This window comes from Microcaecilia unicolor, chromosome 2 (assembly GCF_901765095.1).
Source record: "Microcaecilia unicolor chromosome 2, aMicUni1.1, whole genome shotgun sequence".
Lineage (NCBI taxonomy): Eukaryota > Metazoa > Chordata > Amphibia > Gymnophiona > Siphonopidae > Microcaecilia > Microcaecilia unicolor.
Genome location: NC_044032.1, coordinates 279,770,360 through 279,787,953, shown reverse-complemented (window position 1 = coordinate 279,787,953; position 17,594 = coordinate 279,770,360). Strand labels below are relative to the sequence as shown.

The 17,594-nt window shown below is 44.0% G+C and overlaps 1 protein-coding gene across 1 annotated transcript in view; it reads right to left on the bottom strand.

Annotated features, from left to right (window-relative positions):
• Positions 1-16,171, bottom strand: part of ACER2 (alkaline ceramidase 2) — a 64,975-nt gene extending 48,804 nt beyond the window's left edge. The window contains exons 1-3 of the mRNA XM_030192432.1: positions 15,885-16,171; positions 12,709-12,823; positions 7,863-8,004 (exon numbers count right to left, since the gene is read on the bottom strand). Of these exons, the coding sequence (XP_030048292.1) occupies positions 7,863-8,004; positions 12,709-12,823; positions 15,885-15,992 (365 nt within the window). The 5' untranslated portion in view covers positions 15,993-16,171. The remainder of the gene's footprint in view (positions 1-7,862; positions 8,005-12,708; positions 12,824-15,884) is intronic.
• Positions 16,172-17,594: the final 1,423 nt, after the last annotated feature.

Genomic DNA, 17,594 nt, shown 5'->3' with positions numbered 1-17,594 from the left:
AGGGGTAACACTGGTTAAGGTTTATTTTATAAGACTTAGCTTATTTCAGAGTGTTTACTTTCTTTTTTTTTTTTTTCTTTTACCTTTAGGGCCCTGTTTACTAAGGTACGCTAGCTTTTTTAACGTGCGCTAAAAATTAGCACATGCTAACACTAGAGACACCCATATATTCCTATGGATGTCTCTAGTGTTAGCGCACGCTAAAAACATTAGCACACCTACAGCGTGGTCACTGTACAGAGGGAGCAGTTATTTTACAAATATACACATGGGAAAATTAAGCAGCCTGAACCTGGCCCTTCTAAGTGGAAGCAGCAATTTCACAACTCACATGTATGTGGTCCTACTTCCACCTGTAGCCATCCCATTTTACAAACTTATATATATATAAGTGCTGCCAATTAAGTAGTGAGGCTGCAATTTATTGTTTTTAATTTAGAAGTGGAAATAAACAATGAGGATTAAGGAACATTACTCTCTTAATCCTTCGTATAAAGACCTGGTCGAAAGAAACACTTTTCCCCCATAAATGTGCTTTCCCGGTCTAAACTGGAAAATACACATATAGATTTTTGCCCCACCCAAGCCATGCCTATACCACATTCCCTTTATGTCCCCTTTGAAAAAAGGAGGTCGCTGAGCTGTGGCAGAATTGAAGCTGTGATATTATCGGAGCAGAACGTCTTCTGCCGTTTAATACAGATTGCACTGTCATATGGAATTTAATCCTTGAGAGTGTGCTCTTAAAATACTGCACCTCCATGTGTAAATGGCAAATTCTGAAATCACTATTTGCATGTTCTATAGTAGTGCTTTGATGTTTCTCTTATATATACTATCTGCTACCACATTTGCTTATTTCCGATCTGACGAAGAAGGCAGTGGCGTTCCTAGGGGGGCTGACACCCGGGGCAGATCACCGATGCGCCCCGCTCCCCGGGTGCAGCGCCCCCCCCCCGGAACAGCGCAACGCACCCCCCCCCCCCCCGCGAAAGAACCCCCTATCCCCCGGTGAAAGAACCCCCCCCCCGGGTGCATGCCGCTGGGGGGGGGGGTGCCGCGCGCCTGCCGGCTCTTCGTTTTCATGCTCCCTCTGCCCCGGAACAGGAAGTAACCTGTTCCGGGGCAAAGGGAGCATGAAAACGAAGAGCCGACAGGCACGCGGCACCCCCCCCCCCAGCAGCGTGCACCCGGGGCGGACCGCCCCCACCCCCTTGGTATGCCACTGGAAGAAGGGCAACCTTCGAAAGCTAATCAAGAAATGTATTAAGTTATGTCCAATAAAAAAGGTATCATCTTATTTTCTTTTCCATGTTTTATTTTGTTTGATTTCCATTGATAACCTTTAAGAGTGGACTAACATGGCTACCACACCTCTCATGTTCTAAAGAGATGCTTCTAAAATAATCACATGTCTCTTGAGGGACTTATAATCAGCAGCCAGGAAATGCTGACCCATGATCCTGGCCCAAAATATGCACAGCAAAAGAAATGGAAGAAGTACCCTCCACAGGTATCACACAAGAAAAATGCAAAATAATGGAGGTAACCAAAGCAAAGATATCCACACCAAGAATGCTCCAAAATACTGATCTTCAATAGACTCAACACGAATTGTGTTTCGGCCCAAAAGGCCTGCATCAGGAGTCTGAAGACCTAACAGATGTTTGTATGCTCACTGCCTCCTGTATGGAGCTGGTGCCAACCAATATTCAGCAAAGTGTCCACAGGTTTCTTTTTTTTTTTTTAAACCCAAAGGTTGCTAATCAACATTCACTACAGTCTTCGTCCAACGATTCATGTCGAGTCTATTGAAGATCAATAAAAATTTTGGAGCATCATTACTGTGCATATCTTTGCTTTGGTCACCTCCACTGTTTTGCATTTTCCAAAATATACAGAGCAATCAGAAGTAATGGGTTGGACTGCTGCCAGGTCCTGAATGGTGATGGTTCAGCATTCAGTGCACTGCTACAGGAGGTCAGCTGTCTGCCACTCACATCTTAAAGGGGACATTGTTCAGGAGACCAGCACAGGAAATGGTTAAACAATCTAATCTAATCTAATATTGACACTAATAGATCACATTTACCCAACAGACTGAGCCCCAAGCAGTTTAAAACTGAAAAAAAATCATTGAAAACGCTTTCAAAAACCAGAATCAATGCTTGGTTAAAAAGTTTTAAAACAAAAGTTTTTAGATGCTTACAAAATACTGAGTAAGAAAAAAGATTTTTGATCAATGTAGGGAGATTTTTCCAAGCTTGAATCACTTTATAAGAAAAGATCGCTTTAAAATTCTCTTGAAGCAAACAGACTTAAAGATAGGAAATACTAAAAAATGATGATCTTTTAACCTGGACCTGGAAGACTGGTTACTATGAGGGGAAGTTACTATGAAGGGAAGAAACGAATGTGAGCATACACTCAGGAGCCATATTATTTAAAGTTTTAAAAACAAAACAAACTAATTTAAAAGTAATTTGGACCTGAAAAGGGAGCCAATGAAGCTCAATCAAAAATGGGGACGAATGAGCATATACTGAAGGCTGGTCTCCTACTGGACCAATCTGAAGCAGGAAACCAGCAAGAACCAATCAGGCAACACAGCAAATGAGAAGACAGTGAGTACATAAATTCTACTCCTAAAACTATTTTCAGAATAATTCCTCAGAAGATCAATCAGAATCTCTGGATGTCCACAATGCCAGATGCTTCTTTACAAGTGATGAAAGTTCTGTTGTGTTCTTTCTTTCCTGGGGCCATTTTGAAAGTTTGATAATTGAAGCTAAATTTTTGTACAAAATTGAAATTCATCCAGGAACAAACAATATAATGTGAATGAGCTTTATCCAGTTCCATGTCAAACACATGGCTGTCCCTTAGGGCTTGATGCTAGCACCAGCTCTTTTTAACCTCTTCTTAGCACTCTTGGCCATTGGTGCAAAGTCTAGGCCGCAGTAGCTTCTGTTATGCTCACAACACCCATATACTGACCACTCCTTTACTGATCACTCCTTGCCTGTTCTTGCTCATTATGAGTCATGTTCCAATGCAGTAGCATGCTGGCTGCCCAGGAATGGCCTCAACATCAATTCTGCAAAGTCTGAAGCCATTTGGGTTGATAGGAAGGATCGATTGATTGATCTATCTATCGATTGATTGCATTTGTATCCAACATTTTCCCACCCCAGGTAGGCTCAATGCGGCTTGCATGACTCTGGAATTAATTGGTTACAGAATTTAGAGATCAGGGTTGCAGTTTGTATTGAACAATGAGAGAGTGAACAGATTCATAGCAATTTGTAAAGGACTATGAGAGAATGAGTAGATTCACTGCGATACATATAGAACAAGGCTATGCTTTATAGTGACCAAAGAGATTTGCATATAGTCTGATGCTGGGTTGTTGGTTACTTTGACTTGGTTTCCGAATGAGCATTTTAAGTGATTGTATTGATTTGAACTAGGGGAGTTTTTTGCTGTTGCTGTCTACTGGTCTTATTTATATGTTATAGTGCGGTAGTCTGGATGATTAGTTGGTTCAGTGAGAATGAATTTTCTGAAGAGGTGGGTCTCCAGATGTTTTCAGAAGATAAGGTGATTGTCCTTGAGTTTTAGGTCTTTTAGTAGTTCGTTCCAAAGCTTGGTGCTAACATATGAGAAAGCCCAGTATTGATGGTCTCCCTATTCCTTGTACGAGTGTGTCACCTTTCTAGGTTTCTGCATTGATTCCTACCTAACCTTTAACCACCAAATCTCATCTACAATCTGTTTTGCTCTGAGACATGCTCTGTTGAGGTTGATCCTTGAGCCCAAGGACCTCCAAACCCCATTATTTGCCCTCTTCCTCAACCAGATACTTTACTGTAATTCCCTTTACAGTGACATTAAACTTACCTCTCTTTGATGTCTGTAACTGCTTCAAAACACAGTAGTCAAAATTCTGCTTGTATTAATGATTATGTAACCACCTCCCCCTCCCCTGACTGCACAACATTAGATCCTAAGCTCTCTCTCAGAATCTCTTTCAGCATCCTTATTCTTACACAAAAAGCTCTTTAATCAGGCAACCCATCATATCTCTTTGGCCTGCTTGCCCCTTACTGTCCCACACATCCTCTTAGCTTGCAGTATGATAACCTGCCCACTATCCCCTCCCCTGCTGTTGTCATGCCCTTAGAAATCACTTGCCAGGCTGTCTTCTGTTTTCCTTAGGTCTGGGCCTTCCACAATCAAATGTAAGATTAAACTAAAAACCTCTCACTTTTCCCAAGCCTCCCCTAAATTGTGACATTCTCCCTTCAGGGCCATTCTGGTCTGGAATATGAGATGCTGGTTCATCTCTTGCCTCTCTGTTCTTTCTTCTCTTATTGTTTGGTTTTTTTTTAAATTGTTGTAAACCGCTTTTCTGTGATTTAAAAGGTGGTATATCAATTTATTAAATAAACCAAACTAATGAATTCAGCATTCAAAATGCACAGACATTTGCCCCCATATTCTATACATGGCAACCATATTTGGAAGCAGATCTACGATGCGCACACAAATTGGTTAACAAGTCATTAACTATCAATTAATTGATGCTAACAATCAATTATTGAAGTTAATTGGTACTAATTTGGATTTGCATATGCATCTGCCTGCATGCTAATCTATAACACCAGACACCTAAATCTCAACACACAAATCAAAAAGGGTATGGCCATAGGAGAGGCACAGGCATAGGCATTCCAAAAATTTGCACCATTTATGCGCCCAAATGCCCATGAGTTGGGCGCCAGCATTTACACCAGGTTTCTGTTGGCATAAATGCTAGCGCCCAAATTTGGGCAGGGAATCGGTGCTATGTGCCTATAAAGGGTGCTAAAAAATTATTTTTCGAGGGGTTCTGTCAGGGGGCAGAGAGTGTTCCCTTATCGTACGCTAATTGGCTAGCAAACAGATGTTGCCACGTTTCGCCCACAGGCTGCCTCAGGGGTAAAACTAAAACAAGAATATACAATAATAAATTATAAAAAGTAATCAATAAATAAAAATTAAAAAATTATTTAAAAAATCACAAATTACACTAAAAATACAAATAGACTGGCAAATAAAATACTTACATACAGAGGGCAGGTATATACAATGTGAGCTTTCAATGTGGATTCATATACATAAGGGAGATAAAATAGGTGAGTAACATCCAATAAATACATCAGTGGTCATAGATTTATATATAGGTGATAGTTAGCTGGTATATATGAAATTACATCAGTAGTCAGTGCAGAAGTAAATAAATGCTTTAAAACAATGCCCTGTGCAAGAACATGCAGAATTAAATAATACCCAAAAATGACCCCTACTTAAAAGAGGATGCTAAGGGGTCCTTTTACTAAGGCACGCTAGAAAATAGACAATGCTGCGATTAGCGCATGGGTTTGCCGCATGCTCCAGCCACTTTCTAGCACGGCTGAAAACTGGCCACAGTCAGTATATTTTTTTAATGGGCACACAATAATTTCCCCATTAATGCATGGCCATTACTGCTAGAAGCCCTTACCGCCACCTATTTAGGAGGCAGTAAGGGCTCCCACACTACTCCTGAGCAAATCGGGTAACGCATGGTAGCGTGCCCATGCTACCCGATTAGTGCAGGCACACCTACTCTCCACCCCCAGACATGGCTCCCGCGGCAAAAACTTTAAAATATTTTTTACCACAGGAGTAGCATGCGCTGTAGGCCAAACTACCAAAGGACGCCTCAGCGCATCCCACGGTAGTACCCTTTTACCGTGCAGTAGATCCGTGTAAGGTCTACCATGCCTTAGTAAAAGGGCCCCTAAGTTTGTTAGTATCCCCGTTAAGGTAGATGTCCTTTTTGAGTATTGTTTAATTATGCTTGCTTTTGTACAGAGCACTGTTTTAAAGCATTTATTTACTTGCACTGACTACTGATGTAATTTCATTATATACCAGGTTACTATCACCTATGCATGTTCTGCTACATATAAATATTTATTTATTTGCACATTTATATCCCACTTTTTTCCACAGGGATGCGGACCACTGATGCATTATTTATTAGATGTTACTCACCTTTTTTTCCTCCCTTATGCACATGAATTCACATTGAAAGCTCACATTGTATATGCCTGTCCTCTATATGCATTTTATTTGTCAGTGTAATTTGTGACTGTTTTTTAAATAATTTTTTGTTTGTATTTATTGATGATTATTTATTATATTTTATTATTGTATGTTCTTTTAGTTTTATCCCTGACGCAGCCTGTGGAGGAAACGTGGCCACGTCGGGTAACTTTTAATAAACCACTTCTCTTTTTTATTACTGATCTGCTTTGTATGTTTTATTGTGTTATCTGTGAGCAGAACTTTGCCTCTTATTGTACACCTTGAACATTAACCCATGGCCATTAATACATAAAATACGAAAAGGCCATTTTTATGGCTGTGGCAAAAGTGGCCTTAGCTCATGAGAAAGACCTGTATAAGGGCGCATTAAGACCACTTTTTACCGCAGCTTAGTAAAAGTGTCCCTTAGTCTTATGGCCCTGTTTCTGGTAGTATAGCTAAAGCAGGGGTGTCCAGTTTTCGCTCCGTTTCAACCCAGTAGCAGTACAAGATTGGTGTAACTAACGAGGAACCCCACCTCCCCTCCAAGCTGACAATAGCAGCATCTCACCATAACTTCCTTTGCGGCACTTCCTTTGCTGACCCTGGCACCCTAAGCATGCTCAGTTCTCATGGATGAACTGAGCCTGCATGAGAAATGAGCATGGGGAGGGTGCTGGTGTGGGCAGCTGGGAATGCTGCCACTGACTGCTGTGAGGGGAGTTACAGCAGGCTACTGATATCTACATCTAAAGTGAGGAGATAGGGAGGAAATAGGGAGAAAGGGGAGAGCAAAGAAGGAGCAATGAAAGGAAGAGGGGGCAGGGAGCAGGGGAAGAGAAGAAATGCATTGTCGCCACCCATTCTTCCCATTGGCCCACCCAAAAATTAGCTGTCCGACTCTGCCATTGAGGTGAAGTATGGCTATTTTTATGTCCTGTTCCAAATAGCATTAGGTAATACATGGGGCCCTTTTACTAAGCTGCGGCAAAAAGTGGCCGGCGGCAGTGCGAGCGCATCTTTTGGGCAATGTGCCGGACCAGTTTTTACCGAGTCCTGGAAAATGGACCCTTTTTAAAGGACCAGAAAATGGACATGCGGCAAAATAAAATCCAGCGTACCTTATCACCACCCATTGATTTAGCGGTAAGGTTTCACGTGCTACCTGGGCAATAGGCATGCAGCGCGCTCCCACTGCCGTTTACTGCCGGGTAAGTGCCATGCGGTATAAAAAAGAAAATATTTTCTACTGCGCTTTCAACACGCACCAAATTCAGGATTACCACCCGGTGCATGCGGTAGCTGGGTGGTAATGCCGATTTGGTGCATGCTGGATGCGCGTAGGCCCCTACGCGCCTTTTGTAAAATGGCCCCTCAGTACATTACAAGTAAAGCCTATAGTTAGGATATTTTTATATTTTTTTAATTAATTGAATTAATTTTATTCTGTGCAGAAATGGCAATATATAAACTGTTATAAATAAAACACACATAATAATAAATGTATGCTGATCAACACTGCAGAAGTCACCAAAGCCCTCCCTCAACCGTGCATAATAAGACACCAATATTCCCATTCTCTTGGTCTCGGCCACAGCATTCACTCCAGTGACAGCTGCCATCACAGTTTCAACTGCAAGCAGCGCAGTGCAGTGAAGTGGCACATGGGTGAAAGACACTGCACAACTGCAACTTATTACTCCGACCAGTCCTTCCATTGACACAGCACAATGGCAGACATTAATTACCTGGAGTTCCGAAAAGCTCTCGGCAAATACCTTCTGGGAAACCACATGGCAAGGGCAGACATGAGGACCCAAAGGATAGCCAACTCATCCAGCATCTGGCCAATGAAGCTGAGGGTGGCATGGAAGTAAACAGAGCCGATGCCTGAAAAGAACCAGAATTACAGAGGATATGAGCGGGAAAGAGCGGGGTATAAATGCTATAAATAAATAAATACACAATGGGGAGTGATCAGCAACACGCTTCTCTTATGCTGTAGTAGGAGATTTTAGACGCCATGTACAAAGAAAATATTAAACTGTGAGCCCACTAGGGACAGAGAAAATACCTGAATATAGTAAATGTAAATCGCTTTGGCTGTACCACAGAAAGGCAGTATATCAAATCCATGAGGGCTCTGGATGCTCTGGATTTTTGTTCCTGCATAGTCGAATGGTTCCTAAACTGTGGGCCGGGAGTGGACGGAGTCACGGAAAGAGGGCTGCTCCCCCCCCCCCCCCACCCTTCACAGAGAGTTATGTCCAGTAACAGCACGCAACATGGGACCTGTGAGTCAGTAGATGTCAGAGGAAGGGAGTCATGGAAATAGTTTCCAAGTTTATTTAATTTTGATAGACCTACAATGGTATACCTTCATGGCGGTTTTACAATAATATAATTAAAATACCATTCAAAGAAGGAAATCGCACCATCTTTAAAGACAAGATAAGAAAAATGTAAGTATGTCTATATAATCCTGTCTCCAGTCTTGGTCCTAGCCGAGTTTTCTGAGAGGGCCCCTTCTAAACATCTGGAACCTAGGCACATGCCCTAGTTAGCCTATGCCTTAATCCTGTCCTGTCTGTCTGCTGCTTTTGACATCATGGAGTACATTATACCATCTTGACTTAAAGGTGCAAGGTGCGGAAGAAGCTCTCTTGGCATGATTTATTTGTTTCTTGTCATCTAGGCCCAACAGGTATCTTTGGGTCTAGGTTCTCAGATCTTCAGACTGGTGTGAGGAACTGTAAAGATCCAGCTTGTCCCTCTTCAATTTACTCTATATTTACAAGTCTAGAACAGGGGGCAACCACAGTCCTTGAGGGTCACAACCCTGTCAGGTTTTCCAGATTTCCACAATGAATATGCATGAGATCTATTTACAGTGGTGGAAATAAGTATTTGATCCCTTGCTGATTTTGTAAGTTTGCCCACTGACAAAGACATGAGCAGCCCATAATTGAAGGGTAGGTTATTGGTAACAGTGAGAGATAGCACATCACAAATTAAATCCGGAAAATCACATTGTGGAAAGTATATGAATTTATTTGCATTCTGCAGAGGGAAATAAGTATTTGATCCCCCACCAACCAGTAAGAGATCTGGCCCCTACAGACCAGGTAGATGCTCCAAATCAACTCGTTACCTGCATGACAGACAGCTGTCGGCAATGGTCACCTGTATGAAAGACACCTGTCCACAGACTCAGTGAATCAGTCAGACTCTAACCTCTACAAAATGGCCAAGAGCAAGGAGCTGTCTAAGGATGTCAGGGACAAGATCATACACCTGCACAAGGCTGGAATGGGCTACAAAACCATCAGTAAGACGCTGGGCGAGAAGGAGACAACTGTTGGTGCCATAGTAAGAAAATGGAAGAAGTACAAAATGACTGTCAATCGACAAAGATCTGGGGCTCCACGCAAAATCTCACCTCGTGGGGTATCCTTGATCATGAGGAAGGTTAGAAATCAGCCTACAACTACAAGGGGGGAACTTGTCAATGATCTCAAGGCAGCTGGGACCACTGTCACCACGAAAACCATTGGTAACACATTACGACATAACGGATTGCAATCCTGCAGTGCCCGCAAGGTCCCCCTGCTCCGGAAGGCACATGTGACGGCCCGTCTGAAGTTTGCCAGTGAACACCTGGATGATGCCGAGAGTGATTGGGAGAAGGTGCTGTGGTCAGATGAGACAAAAATTGAGCTCTTTGGCATGAACTCAACTCGCCGTGTTTGGAGGAAGAGAAATGCTGCCTATGACCCAAAGAACACCGTCCCCACTGTCAAGCATGGAGGTGGAAATGTTATGTTTTGGGGGTGTTTCTCTGCTAAGGGCACAGGACTACTTCACCGCATCAATGGGAGAATGGATGGGGCCATGTACCGTACAATTCTGAGTGACAACCTCCTTCCCTCCGCCAGGGCCTTAAAAATGGGTCGTGGCTGGGTCTTCCAGCACGACAATGACCCAAAACATACAGCCAAGGCAACAAAGGAGTGGCTCAGGAAGAAGCACATTAGGGTCATGGAGTGGCCTAGCCAGTCATCAGACCTTAATCCCATTGAAAACTTATGGAGGGAGCTGAAGCTGCGAGTTGCCAAGCGACAGCCCAGAACTCTTAATGATTTAGAGATGATCTGCAAAGAGGAGTGGACCAAAATTCCTCCTGACATGTGTGCAAACCTCATCATCAACTACAGAAGACGTCTGACCGCTGTGCTTGCCAACAAGGGTTTTGCCACCAAGTATTAGGTCTTGTTTGCCAGAGGGATTAAATACTTATTTCCCTCTGCAGAATGCAAATAAATTCATATACTTTCCACAATGTGATTTTCCGGATTTAATTTGTGATGTGCTATCTCTCACTGTTACCAATAACCTACCCTTCAATTATGGGCTGCTCATGTCTTTGTCAGTGGGCAAACTTACAAAATCAGCAAGGGATCAAATACTTATTTCCACCACTGTACATACTATGGAAGCCGTACATGGAAATTAATCTCATGCATTTTCATGGTGAAAATCTTGAAAACCTAACTGGATTTTGGCCCTCAAGGATCGTGGTTGTGCACCCTGCTCTAGGAGACATTCAGATCCTCGAAAGAGCCAGGGTGGATCATAATGGTACTCTTTAAAGATTATCCGACTGTACGCGTGCTCTTAGAATAGGGTTGGTTGACAATAAATGTACGCTTAATCCCAGTAAAACATAGGCACTTTGGCTTAGGTGGGCCACAGAATTTGCAGACTCTTGATAACGAGCCTTGAAAACCCTGTCATAGGAAAATCTGGGCGGTAATCGTTTCAGATAAAATAATCATTTCGAATTTTTTATCCGACTTTCCAAATGATTCTCAAGGTGGCTTACGGCTGTATTACAATTCAGGTACAATAAAATACAAAAATGAACCAGATGCTTTACAAAAATTTGACTGCATGAGACGACTTCAAACTGTGTGCTTACAATATGCTCCTCTTCTGCTAATCATTTCTATAGTGCTACTAGATGTACATAGCACTGTACAAATTATATGCAGGTACTTTCTCTGTCCCTACAGGGCTCACAAACTAAGTTTATGTGCCTAGGGCAATGGAGGGTTAAGTGACTTGCCCAAGGTCACAAGGAGCTGCAGTGGGAATTGACACTTGTTGCCAGGATCAAAGCCCGGCTGCATTAACCATTAGGCTACTCCTCCACTCTTCTCAAAGTCGTAAATTTCAGACACCAAATGTGAAGCAAACTGAGCCATATCGCTTTTTCTAATCTGGTGGCAACGCAACCTATGTGACTTTCTCAAAGGATAAACCTTGAAACTGGAGAAATACTTACACAAATGTATTAAACTTAAAATGATGCCACATTCTGCCATCAATACATATTTATTTGGATTTTGGACATAAAATAAGTTGTTCAATATGTATAAATACGTTTGAGCTTCCTTCTGTTTCTTGTATCCATTTAATTTCCACTTGCAAGAACTTGTTTAATGTGGTCCTCTTCAGTCTATGGAATTCCCTTTCAGTGGAATTAGAGGTACAAAAATTATTTAAAATTTTGAAAATCTAACTTCTGGTCAAACGACTGGATTGAATCGCTTTGTTTTCTTTGTGTACACCATCTTGTGCCAATGGCATCTGGTGGTATGTAAAAGTTTTGATTATTATTAGCAATATTAGTGATGCCAATCATGCAACGATACTGGTCCTTGTTTGCAGGGGCTTTCCCCCAGATTCTATATATGGCGCTCAAATTTGTGTGCGCAATGAGTAACAAGCCAATCAGCACCAATCATTGGGCGCTAACAATCAATTATTAGCACTAATTGGCAACAATTTAGATTTACGCATGGATCTTTCTAAGCACTATTCTGTAAAGATGCTTAAATCTTTTAGTGCGCAACTGAAAAGAGGGCGTGGCCATGGAAGGAGCATGGGCAGGTCAGGGGCGTTCACTAAATATCAGCACAGTATTATTGAATTTGAAGGGATCCATGTCTAATTTACACCAATTACGTAAATCCTCGTTCCAAAAGTTGGGTGCAGATTCCGGTGCTACACGCTATTCTATAAACAGTGCTCATTTTTTTCGGCACCCAAATTTATAGTACCTGGCTATGTCTTTTCAGCTCTTCGGGGGTCTTTTACTAAGCCACGTTACCGTTTTTAGCTCGCAGTAGAAATCACCTGGTGGTAAATGCCGAGACGCTCATTATATTCCTATGGGCTTCTTGGCGTTTATCACCAGCTGATTTCTATTATGAGCTAAAAACGCTACCGCGGCTTAATCAAAAGACCCCTTAGCAAACAGAGGCCTCTACTTGACCATCTACCAGGACCTGTCAACAGAGCTCAAAGCAAGACACTTGGAAGCGCAAAGTTGATAGGGAAATTATGTCAAGAATGCGTTTCCCCTGGAGGCAGTTTATTGGGACTGGAGGTTGGGGGGTGGGAGTTCCAGTGTCCCAGGCATCAGAGTCACACTATTTCAAAAACAGAATGAAAACAAACCTGAAACACAACCCCTCTGCTTTCCCTGGCAGCTAGCTCTACAATCACCTACATCGGAACTTTTTCACTTACCAACTACAACAAGCAAAGCCCAGATTAAATGGATCCCACTGTTGAAACAGGTGGCATACTGGCGAAACAAGTACATGCACATAGGTGGCAAAATGAAAAATAAAATGTTGCTGATCTGAAAGATAAAAAGAAAAAGAAAAGTGAAAAAATGTTGAAAAAGGAATAGGGCAATAGATTTTTTAATTTTTTTTTTTAGTCTTTACATCTACATTTACAAATAAATTTCCCAGAACAGGAATGAAAATGCTGCACAGTTTCCAGATGAAGAAGTTAGAGGCAAGCTTTCCCTGTCTCGAAACCTTGCGTACTCACTCAGGTTTAATTCAAAATGGGGGGGGGGGGGGGGGGGGGGTTGTGACCAGACACCAAATCCATCAAAAAAAGCAATTACATGATTTCATTGCACAATGTGGATCCATCTCTTCTACTGACCCCCTATTTCACAATCATGTCAGTGCCCTTTTACTAAAGCTTAGACTGCACTAATGGGCTTTAGTGTGTGCTGGTAGAGGAAAGAAAGCTTTAGTAAATGGTTTGTATTTATAACAAATTTACACCTTCAGTAAAAGTGTTGCGTCTACAAACTGCCTTTGTCCATGTATTATAACATGGGCGACTGTGACTCCCCACCCAGAGCTCCTCAACCTCCGTCTGGACTGCACCCCACCACCTCAGCCCTTCGGCACCAAGATGGGATGGGACACTGGCCCAGGTAAAGTAATAACAAAATAAACAACACTGCACACTCAGATATCAGTGGTAACACTTGGCTGCAGCTTTACTGGGTGAAAAGATGAGAACATCAAATTTTTCACTTTAATATGCATAAGTAATGGAATATACCTGAACCAACTGTTAACAAACATGGTACTGACATTAATATCTCACAGGACCAGCAAGACTGACAATGTCTGTGGCCATCCATCCATTCAAGGCATCCTGCCATACAGCAACGGAGCCCAACAACAGGTATGAATAATCCAGTTGCCTCACATGGCAATTATGGGGTCAGTTCCCCACCCCCCCCACACCACTTGGTGCAGCTATTGGCTGAGGGGGGAGGAGGCTTTCTGTCAAGCCTGACTACAACACCCCAGGAGGGTTTACACAGTCTCTCAACCCTAATGGTACGCACAGCTGTCACACTGCGTGTCAGGCTTTTATCCAACTTAAGGATCACATCAGGGTACCTGACCTGTGGTGAAAAAGATTCCCCCACCCCTGTCCAAGCCACCCAATGGCAAGACACTGCTGAGGGGGTGCAGTGTGGTGGCTGAGTGCACAATGTCATACTCCATCTTATTTCTTTCACTGTAGCCACTGCTTCTGGGAAGTGGTCTCAGGCCTAGCAAAATCCTTCAGAGAATCCTCATCTACCCAGACAACAAACTAGAACTAAAGGACTCAGATTCACTCAGTACTTGTTACAGTTTGCAACAGGACAAGAACTAGGGAAGCCAGCCTTCAAATCACTTCACCACCCTGTGTTGCCTCAGGCACAAACTTAGATGGTAAATCCCAGGAATACAGGCAGGGGAATATCTACATTACCTGAATATAACTTACCATTAACTACCAATAGAAATGTGTGGGCTACATATATTATAGTCTAGGTCACTTCAGCTGGCTTTAAATCATTGAGTGCTATACCCTAGGGAGCTCAGGAAACCCCAACCAGAATTCAACATTGCACACTTCATAATAACATAGTAAATGACGGCAGCTAAAGACCTGTACGGTCCATCCAGTCTGCCCAACACGATACTTTATATGTATACTCGAGTTTGAGTTGTCCTTGGCTTTCTCAGGGCACAGACCATAGAAATCTGCCCAGCACTGTTCTTGTACTAAGTTCTAAAGCTAACGTCAAAGCCCCTTAAAATTTACACTCCAGCCCATCCCTATCTATTCAGTCACAATCAGGGCATAGACCGTAGAAGTCTGCCCAGCTCCCGTTTTGTTTCCCAATTACCGGCGTTGCCACCCAATCTCCGCTAAGATTTCGGGGAACCATTCCTTCTAAACAGGATTCCTTTGTGTTTATCCCTCACATGGCTGAATTCCATTACCGTTTTCATCTCCACCACCTCCTGCGGGAGGGCATTCCACATATCCACCACCTTCCCACATATCCACCACTTCCAAGCTCAAAATCTCAGAAGGCAGAAACAATTTTCAAAAATTGCCCCACGGTTGCTGCGTGTGGTGACGAGTTACTCAAAAATGTCAATGTTTTAATGCAAAAATATAACTCCAGAGCATATGGAATGTTGCAGCTCCCAATTCCAACTAAGGCAGTAACTTAAGCCCCAAGAAGCAGAAGTGAACCGTATGGAGGTCAACACTGATTAATCCAATTCTACAGCATAGGCTGGAAGGTCACAAAGGGGACCGGTCTAGAAACTCCAGCTGGAGTATTTGTTAAGCAGACCTGACAGCTGCACACGCTGCTTGAAAAGAAAAACTGCCTAACAAAAATGTAACAATGCACTACGCCTTTCTTTCCTATCTGAAAGCACAGGGGTAGCGATCGCTCTGTGTTACTTCACCCCACAACTAAAGAACGTGTATCTGAAACGCGTAAACAGTTGCAGCCAAAAGTAACTAAGTTTTTTTTTTCCTCTCCATTGTCTCTCGGTAAAACTCAAGGCCAAACAAAACTCCGACCCAAGCCCACTGTGCCAGCTGTAATGCCTCTGGTTTGACACGTCTTTCCTCGAAACGTTTTGTCACAATCTTTGCATAATCCACACCATGCCCTTCCCCCCCCCCCCCCCCCCCCCCTTTTTCCACGTTTCCCTTGGTAAATAACAACCTCCGATCATGCATCCTGTACGGCAGCGGATCACCGTGTATGCGGGGCGACTGAACTTTCGACCACATTGGCAAAGTCCTCAGAAGTGATCTCTACTCTTCTACCAACTTCCTAACGGGGCTCCCCCCCCCCGGCTCCTTTCGTCCACACTCTTAGTTCTGGGACAATAAGTTTCACAGGAGACCCCCCCCCCCCCCCCCCACCACCACCACCACCACACAAATCCACAAAAGGAAAAGTGCACCCAAAGAAGCGCAGAGCACCCCGATCCCTTCAAACCCGCGGGCAAGCGTGTGTCGGGGGTGGGCTGGTGTCGCAGCTCAGCCGGTGCCCCTTCCTCCATCATGCCCCGGACACGCACCGTGTTGTAGAACTCGGCGATGCTGCCCACGATGCGGTAATTGTCCTCGCACCAGTCCACCTCCGAGCTGCCGGCTCGCAGCTGCTCCCAGAGCTGCAGGGTGCTCATAGCGGGGCGACGAGGAAGAGGAGGGAGAACGAAGCAAAACAAGGTGGAGGAAGTAGCGCTGGATGCTCTGGGCCCCCCCTCCCGGGGCACGATCAGCAGCTGCCCCCGCGTCCGTCTGCGCCTGCTGTCCCGCAACTCTGCCCGGGTGCTGCTGCTCTGCTGTCACGATTGTGCTGTTTTCGTCTTCCTCCTGCTGCTCTCCGCCCCCTGCTCTGGCTCCTGCTGGGGATTGGAGAAAGCAGGATTATTTGGTATGTGTGTATTGTATGAAGACATGAGAGAGGGGAGGACCTGCCTGGGGAGTAGGGCTGCGTTAACTCTTTGGTGGGCACATTGGGCCCCCTTCATAATATAAATGCAGTTTAAAACTCTCAGAAACTGGGCCTTGTTGTTCTCACTGGCAGAGAGGGACAACAGGTTAAACGCCTGTTCACTGACTCCGGGGTTAGAGGACAGACACACTTCTAGAAACAGGAGAGACCCCCTCCCCATTCCTTTTTGTGTGTGTGTGTGTGTGCTTGCAACTTTAATTTACAGAGACGCCAAGGGTGGCTTCTCCTAAAGCTGAAGGCCAATGAGTGAGGCTTTTCTTGCGGACCCCAGCCATATCTAAAACCAGTCCTGGCAGATAACTCGTTCCAAAAAACTGACATATTCTAATCCAGGGGTTCCCACATCTATCCTGGGAGAACCCCAGCCAGTCAGGATATCCAGTGTATGCAAATCAATCTCATGAATACTCAGGGTGGATATCCTGAAAACCCATCTGGCTGCAGTTCCCCCAGGATAGGTTCACTATTCTAATCAATAAAAAGAAAATAAAATTCTTTTTTTAATACCTTTGTCATTTGGTAATTTTATTGTTCTAATGACATTGGTCCCAGTCTTTGGTTTCTGCTTTCCACTGTCTTCTCTTAATTACCTTGTCAGCATCTCCTTGTCCATTTGGCACTTCTTTTCTGTCCATGTCCATCACCCATCTTCCCTCTGCATCCCTTAACTGTGCTATCCAGCAACTCTCCTCTATGTCCCTCTTTTTATCCTTCTCTCATGTTCCTTATCTGCCTTCTCAGTGTCCCTGTCCCTGTCCCTGTCCCCTCCCCCAGTCCCATGTCCCTCCATGCCTAGGGACAGGGCATCTTTTCTCCATGTCCCTGTCCCGTCCTTTGTTCCACGTATCCCCTCTTTCCCCCTTCCTACGACACCCCCACCTGGGGTCAATATTTCTCCCTCTTCCTTGCCCACCCTAGTAGTCCAGCATATCTATATCTCTCTCTCTCTCTCTCTCTCTCTCTCTTCATCCTTCGATCTAGCATCTCTCACTCGTTTTTTCTCTCTTTTTCCTTCACTCCCCACCATGGGTCTGGGATCCCTCTCCCTCTACAGTCTGTTCACTCACTCTCTACCCTCCATTCCCCCCCCCCCCCAAAGTCCAGCATCTCTATCCCTTTCTTCCCCCCTCACCATCTGGCCTGGTATCTCTTTCTCCCCCATCCCCCCCCCCCCCCCCCCCCATGGATTTGGCCTCTCTTCCTCATGTCCCTGGCATTTCTTCCTATCCTCTCCCCATCCTGTGGGTATGGCAGCTCTCCCTCCTCCCAA